Source organism: Bactrocera latifrons, unplaced genomic scaffold, assembly GCF_001853355.1.
Source record: "Bactrocera latifrons isolate USDA-ARS-PBARC rearing strain unplaced genomic scaffold, ASM185335v1 scaffold_157, whole genome shotgun sequence".
NCBI lineage: Eukaryota > Metazoa > Arthropoda > Insecta > Diptera > Tephritidae > Bactrocera > Bactrocera latifrons.
Genome location: NW_017535041.1, coordinates 159403 through 167224, shown reverse-complemented (window position 1 = coordinate 167224; position 7822 = coordinate 159403). Strand labels below are relative to the sequence as shown.

Sequence of the window (7822 nt, the reverse complement as noted above, 5' to 3'; positions counted from 1 at the left end):
CCAAGCAAAGAAACTCAACTTTAGCTACTACGATAGAATACCTGCCCTCAACAATGTAGCCACACAGCGAGTGTCTGGTGTTTTAGTGATGATGTATTATATTACGACTATTGTTTGGAACAATCAGTTAAACGTAGAATTGCAGTAAATGGGATTGTTCCCAGTTAACTGCATTCACTCTAAACAGTTTATACAGCACACATAATAAATATTGGACGCTTATGAAGGTATATAAGGACACACGATTACCGAGTAGAGCATAGTTGAACATTTAACACCATAATTAACAGACCTTGAAGTTAATTATAGTGACTTTAGACTAGTTTCTCTGTCAAAAAACAAAAAAAAAAAATAAATAAAATAAAATGACGAAGTTATTTGCTTGCACTATCTTGCTAGTGATCTTAGCATACTCTAGTAATACATTCGCCTCTGATATTGAAGGTGGTGTCCTGACGAACATTCAAGCGCATCCCTACCTCGTTTCAATACAAGATAAAGATGGCTCACTAATCTGTGGTGGTGCTTTAATTAATGAGAATACCGTTGTGACTGCTGCGCAATGCTTGGCTTTCTACGATGCTTCCCAACTGGCTGTCGGTATTAATAATGGCGAAAAAATCATTGAAATCTTGGCACAAAGTTTCAATCCACGATTTGATTTTGTCACCATGGAGAACGATGTGGCCGTTTTGAAAATAGCTGAATCAGTGGAAAGTGGTTCCATTGAGTTAGCCAGCGAACTGCCGGCAAACGGTGCCAAAGGTGTGGTAACCGGTTGGGCAGCAAACAACAGTCTCGTTGATGTGGCAGTGAGAACAATTGATGCCGAGGAATGCGGTTCCGGTGACTATAAGTACAGCGAGGATGAAGTGTTGAATACCATGTTGTGTGGCATTGCTAGTAATCTGCAAGCTTGTAATGGTCAAGCTGGTGATCCATTAGTGGTTGATAATCAGCTGGTCGGTTTGGTTTCCTGGGGTTATGGTTGCGGCAACAAAGGTAATCCAGCTGTCTTCACTGATATTGCAGCCGAGCGTTCGTGGATCATTGAAACCGCTAATAAACTTTAAATTATATTATATTATTATAAATTTAAATAATAAATTACATTTATGTTTGAAGCAGAAGACTGTATTTTATTGTTACAGTTAAAGTTAAAGATTGTATCGAAAACAGGCTTGTTCTGGGACTTGCTYCGTGGTCTGTACTAGAGTTGTAAGCCAGTTGCAGTACAGGGTTTGTCTGGAAAGTAGTAGGACTGATTTTCTTCCGCCGCAGCTGTACTTCGGAGCGTGCGCTCTCGGTAGAGGGCGTTCCTGGTTAACGAACGAGCGGCTGGTCAGTTGTCTCCGTGCCCCTGGAGAGTCAGGACAAASATTTTCACGCGACGTGTTTTTGTGAGTGGTGCAAGTTGAAAATGCATCGATCGTTAGAGCAGAGTTAGGTGATTAAATGAACGCCAGTAAGACGTTTGATATGATCAAGCAGGTTTACCCAGATGTTGCATTAGCAAGAAGTAGTATATTTCGGTGGCACCATGCCTTTTGGGAGGGCCGTAAGGGGGTCTCTGCTGAAGACCGTGCTGGGAGCTCTGCGACTTTGTTGAATATTTGAACTCAGACCGACGACTAAGTATTCGTTTAATAACCAGATATTAAGTTTATCAAAATATATTTATCATGATATTTTGACATGCGCAAGCCATCGCAGCCGATTGGATGCTCGACCACGACAAGGCCCCGGCTCACACCGCCTTTCTTGTGAACAGATGCCTAACCAAGGTCGGCACCCAACGCTTCCGCAGCCGCCCTACAGCCCAGACATGACACTCCGGACTTTTTTTRTTTCCTTGCCCCTGAAAAGTCTGACGAAAGGAAAGCATTTTGAGACGTCAGAAGGGATCCCAGCAGCACGCATTTTGGCAATCAAGGTTATTCCAGAGAATAGAATAATGACTATCATTTCTGTGACGGCTCCATTATTGCAAAAGATGTCGTGCTGACTGCACACCTAAGCCCACTCTTATTGTCAATATGACGCCTAATATRTCTTCGACTCGCCATTTCCCTGCTCAAAAGGTTTATGCTCTCAACATCAAAAATAAAGTTACATTCAGTAATATGATGTGAGGAATATTAATAGCGGTGTGCTAATATATCTCAACTTGATTATTGCTATGAATCACGGTCTGCTATTGTCGCATAAAGTTGAACTAATTTCAAAGTGGTGTTCTGTTGGAAGTTCATTGCTTTGTCTGGTTTATTATCAGTTCATTAACTTACATTTATATTTTAGGCTTTTGTCGTAACTGTTACGCTAATGAAACTATTACTAAATCATTGTTATTAACTGTTTGAAAATTATAAAAATGAATGCCCTCAAGAAGATAAATATTCCAGCTTTGAAAAGTAATAATTGTCAGAAGTAATTTAAAACAGTGCTTATTAAGATGTATACTTTGTTAGTTTGTCGTTTGTTGCTGGTGATTTCAGCGTTCGCCACTAATACGTACGCTGACGGAATTGAAGGTGGCGTAGCCATTACAATTAAGGCACATGCTTATCTGGCCTCCATACACGAGCACATGCGCCTGCGTTGGCGCTCTAATCAGTTCTAAAATTGTGGTTACTGCTGCACAGTGTTTGACTTTATACGATAGTTGGGGTAGTTAACTGTTGCTTATACCTACACGCTATCAGAAAAGTGTCGCCTCCATAAGTTCAGTACGAAAGTATCTGAATGTAGCCTAAATCTTATCTATTGTCAATTAAGAATGCTAAATTGGCAACAAAGTTTATTTTAAAATATTAATTAATCAGCAAAGAAATATGTCAAATAATGGAATAATGAAACATATGTATATTCAATTTATCAACATCAAAAGTAAACCATAATTTAATTGGAAACTTGAGATAACTTTGTAGAAGAAATCAGTCTTCGCATTCGTCATCAGTTTTCAAATGGTGAACTGGACACCGTTTATTAAGAGAAACAGTACAGGGTTTGTCCGGAATGTAATAGRACTGATCAAGCAGGCTTACCCAGGTCGGACGGAGTCGCTGATGAAGACAAAAAAAGGGAAGAATGATCAAATGTGAAATCCAATGTGAAAACGATTCTCATTGCCTTTTTTGACATCAAAGGCATGGTCCACCATGAATTTGTTCGCCCTGGACAAATTGTCAACGCCAAGTTTTATGTGGAAGTCCTCAAGAGAGCAAAGGTCAATCGGTCCGACAAGACATCGCAGCCGATTGAAAGTTGCACCAAGAACGGCTACTTAACTAAGGCCGGCATCTTAACGTTTCCGTTGCCGCACAACAGCCCAGATGTGGTCCCTGGACTTTTTTTATTTCCATGCCTTTTTGCATTTTGAGACGACAGAGGGGATCCAAGCAGCATGCACCTTAGTTCTCAAGGCAATTCCGGAGAATGTCCTCCGTGACGCCTTCAATGTTGGAAATCTCGCTGACAGCGCTGCATTGATGAAGAAGGAGCCTATTTTGAAAGTGTTTAAAGAATTGTAGCGATTGGTTCAATAAATTTTTTAAATCGACTTATCCATATTACTTTACGGACAAATCCTGTTTTTTTTTTTTTAAACAGCTTAATGAAAATTAAGTCAACGAAGAGTCTGTAGATTATACTTGACATCCGGCTAATACATACACAAGTGAAGTATGAGGAGATGCTTTCTGSCAGTTAGGTCATTGGAGACGGACCAGACGTCGCAGGGATACGGTATCTTGCTCGATCTTGGTAATGAACTAGGGTTATGCTGGCATTGCGAATTAAACATATCTTTTCATTATCCAGATTGGACCAATGGTTCTGTGATGACACTTCCAACGAACGGCGAAATCTACATATTCACTGACGAATCCAAGGATGAAACAGAAACAGGAGCAGGTTTCTTCTGCAGTAATCCATATATCAAAGGCAGCTTCAAACTAAACGACTAGAATGCAGATTTTCAGGTCGAAATTGTGCCAGGCAAAGGAGATCTTAGTAACGTCGYAGGGGTCATCACAGGACACATACCCTTAAAATCACACCTTAAAAAGTTTAAAATATGTATTCGGCGGAATGCAGAGCGTGCGCGGAGGATGATGAGATACTACAACTGTCTCTTATACACATCTAGATGTGTATAAGAGACAGTCACAGGACACATACCCTTAAAATCACACCTTAAAAAGTTTAAAATATGTATTCGGCGGAATGCAGAGCGTGCGCGGAGGATGATGAGATACTACAACTTAAGATACATTGAGTAGTTGCGGTGGTTTTTTCATCAAATCCACTGAGAAGCTGAATAAGATTTAAATTGGTTTTCACCCGGGAGCAGAATGGACCTAATGATGACCTAAGTGGCCAACCGGACAGTATTGTAAGCTGGTACCAAACTGATAATAACTTTTCCATACTCAGGCAATCCAAACATAACGGTATGCCTTTACACTCAGTGCTACCGGGCAACCCATTATTATTGACAGTACTGGAGAAACCGATAATAAAATAGTTTCGCAAAAATATTAAATCACTTTATCTGCGTTTTTAATATGAACATATATTATATTATTATCGCTGAAACTTTCCCAATTCTCAAGTGGGCATATTTCATTTTAATAAGTTTTAACTTTAGTGTGATTATTTTACTCAGATTTTGTCACAAAATTCGCAGTGAGGCAGTGTACACTCGCGTGTCGTGAAGACAATACTCGGTTAAATTGCAAAATGACTAACTACGCGTTTAATATTTTGTGTGTCTCTTCTATTTTCCTTTTGGTGGTCATGTCCAGCGCAGATGCGACTCATCTCGTCAATGTTCAAGTCACGGATTCGCGAATTGTTGGCGGCAAAGTGGTCAATATTATACAGTACCCACACCAGGTCAGTCTACGTGTTAGGAATGCCTCTATAACGGGAGACCCCTACGACCATTCATGTGGTGGCAGCATATATTCTGATCGTATTGTCGTAACGGCATCACATTGCGTTGATCATAAGGAGAGCAACGAACTTATGGTTGTTGTAGGCACGAATCAACGCGATGGTGCTGACGGGGTAATAGTACCGGTTAAAGAGATTCTGATGCACGAAGAATATAATGAAGAACTTGTGGATAACGATATTGCTTTGTTGGTACTTGCCGCTGCGTTGCCAATAAATAATTTCACTATTAAACCAATTGAACTGATCGAGGTGCAACCGCAACATGGAGAAATCGCTACAGTAACCGGTTGGGGCGTAGACGCTAAAGGTCGGATTCCCGACTTCTTGCACGAAGTGCAAGTGCCGATTGTCAGCAATGAGATATGTGACGAACGTTATGCGGGTATAATTACAGACGCTATGCTGTGTGCCGGTTTGTTGGATGTTGGCGGCAAAGATGCCTGCCAAATGGATTCAGGAGGACCGCTCTTGGTTAATGGAAAACTAGCAGGTGTGGTATCATGGGGAATCGGTTGTGGGCRACCTAAATATCCGGGCGTRTACGCGAATATTTGGTATTTATTGCCATGGCTGCGGGTGACTATCGCCGAGGTGGAAGAGGCGCTTTTGAAGGAAAATAATTGAAAAAAATCAATTTATAAGAATGTGTATTTTTCAAACATTGTTGTATTTATTATAATAAATTGGTATAAAATGTTGTGTGTTAGAAGATACAATCTCTTTAATTTATTTCTGAATCCTAGAAAAGAGGTGTAACGACTTGTATCCTCTTATAATCATAACTATTTCTTCTTACAATGGAGATGGAAGAAGGTATATGCTAGAAAGCGAAATGATATAAAATATTTCGCTATTTGAAAGAGTGGGCTAAACTTCAGAGGCAGTAAACTTATTGCTCTAAATGGATGCCCAAATCACCTAAAATCGCACACGTTTATAAATCTACAATAAATTATACAAAATTTACCAAAATTCATTCTGCATCATTTGATCACGTAATGARGTATAAAATGGACTAAACTTTTTATCAGGGTACCGCCATAAATTATATTCCTTTAATTGGCCTTTAATAAGATTATCGTTATTATCAAGCCATACGCCGTCATCTAGCAATAATTACCGATAAGCCCACGATTAATGTAGTGTTGGATATGAATTGGCCTTATTCCAAGCGTTTAGAAATAATCAGTCTCTGACCAACCGGCTGGTCAACAAGTCTTCTCTCTTTTCTTAAGTTAACTTCAAACGAAAATTTTTTTGCAATGAAAGCCTGCTTCATCATTGCTAGCCTATTGGCTATAGCCTCTACGAATTTAGCTTGGGCGCGCACTCTCGCCGAAACGGATTCAGCCGAAGTCGCGTTGGATGGACGCATTGTTGGCGGTTACACTGTTGACATCACAGCGCATCCGCATCAAGTTAGTATGCGTTTGAAGGATGTACTAACACCGGAGGAGAGTTATTCACATAATTGTGGCGGTTCCATTTACTCCACGTACTTRGTCGTGACAGCAGCCCATTGCGTGATGGGTAATGTGGCCAGTGAATATCAAATTGTCGCAGGTGCCAATGAGAAACGTAGCGTCAACGGTGTAGTTGTGCCCGTTAAGGAGTTCATTATACATGAACAATACAATCCAAACATCTATAACAATGATATTGCGCTGGTGGTACTCGGTGCACCCTTGCCGATTAATAATGTGACTATTAAAGCAATTCCTTTGGCGGACAAACCCTCAGCCAACGGCGCTATCTCCGTTATTACTGGTTGGGGTTCGCTCATAGAGGGCGGTACTAGTCCAGATCTATTACAAGAAGTCAAAGTGCCGATTGTCAGCAATGAGATATGTCAGCAGGATTACTTGGACTTTGTCATTTCGGATGCTATGTTGTGTGCGGGTGTTCGCGGCGTTGGTGGTAAGGATGCGTGCCAGGGTGATTCCGGTGGTCCCTTAGTGGTTGACGGAAAGTTGGCTGGTGTGGTGTCATGGGGCCTTGGCTGTGCAAGAGCAAATGCTCCAGGCGTTTATGCTAATGTCACACATTTGCGGTCRTGGTTGGATGAAAAGATTGCTGAAGTAGAGTCYACATTGTTGTACTAATGTGGCAAATTTTATGCTAATATATAGTATTTTCACGTATCAATGTATTGTGTAATAGTTTTTCTTCTATTTGGTAGTTTGGTTGAAATAAATAATTGAAAGTGTATTTTTTTTACTGGGAATATAAATGAAGCAAAATTAATCGAAACCTTAAGTATTCTATAACGTCTAGACTAATTTTTTTTTTCAATATGGCAACACGGTTTATCAAGAAATTAATATTCATATAATAGAAGGTACATAAATGATTTTTCATATCAGAAATGATTATCAGTACATATATATGTTTATGGTAGTTGATCGCCTTTTTATTGCCACTACCGTTGATAAGAAGCAGGCACGTATTGTACGACAATTATACTGTAAAATAATAAATAGTTTTTTAAATACCCTTTAGAGCAAATCATTCGTACATATTTTCATGTTATACTACACATTGCAATGGTCAGTACAATTAAAATAGAGCCGTAATTTTAAGGAAACTCTATGCCGCATACAAGAGCGGAAGTTTTAATAATTATGGTGATTTCTTCATCACTCTACTCCAATCACAAATTGTCTATGATCGAACTTAAATATTTTAACCATTTACTCGTAATTGATTTCGAAGAGGGATTGTGGTGCGAAGTCAAGCTATCTGAACCAATAAGTCGATATTTTGTTCTATGAAATCTGACAGACCCCACCAAGCTATGCTAGGATCATCATGAGTTAAAGAAAAGTGTCTGATGGCAGACGTCCTTTAAGGTTAATCACATACT

At 39.7% G+C, this 7822-nt stretch overlaps 3 protein-coding genes across 3 annotated transcripts; all 3 read left to right on the top strand.

Moving 5' to 3' along the window:
* The first annotated feature begins 30 nt into the window (after positions 1-30).
* LOC108966205 (trypsin theta-like) lies at positions 31-1130 on the top strand. Its single transcript, XM_018928976.1, has one exon. The coding sequence runs from the start codon at positions 366-368 to the stop codon at positions 1071-1073; it is 708 nt and encodes a 235-aa protein (XP_018784521.1). The 5' UTR covers positions 31-365; the 3' UTR covers positions 1074-1130.
* Positions 1131-4681: 3551 nt separating this feature from the next.
* Positions 4682-5646, top strand: LOC108966203 (trypsin zeta-like). Its single transcript, XM_018928973.1, has one exon. The coding sequence runs from the start codon at positions 4741-4743 to the stop codon at positions 5581-5583; it is 843 nt and encodes a 280-aa protein (XP_018784518.1). The 5' UTR covers positions 4682-4740; the 3' UTR covers positions 5584-5646.
* A 517-nt stretch (positions 5647-6163) lies between these two features.
* On the top strand, positions 6164-7203 carry LOC108966204 (trypsin zeta-like). Its single transcript, XM_018928974.1, has one exon. It carries the CDS (start codon positions 6222-6224, stop codon positions 7059-7061), a length of 840 nt encoding a protein of 279 aa, XP_018784519.1. The 5' UTR covers positions 6164-6221; the 3' UTR covers positions 7062-7203.
* Positions 7204-7822: the final 619 nt, after the last annotated feature.

Bases quoted from the DNA above. Each gene is read 5' to 3' on its own strand.
- LOC108966205 (XM_018928976.1), top strand. From the start codon at position 366: ATGACGAAGTTATTTGCTTGCACTATCTTGCTAGTGATCTTAGCATAC.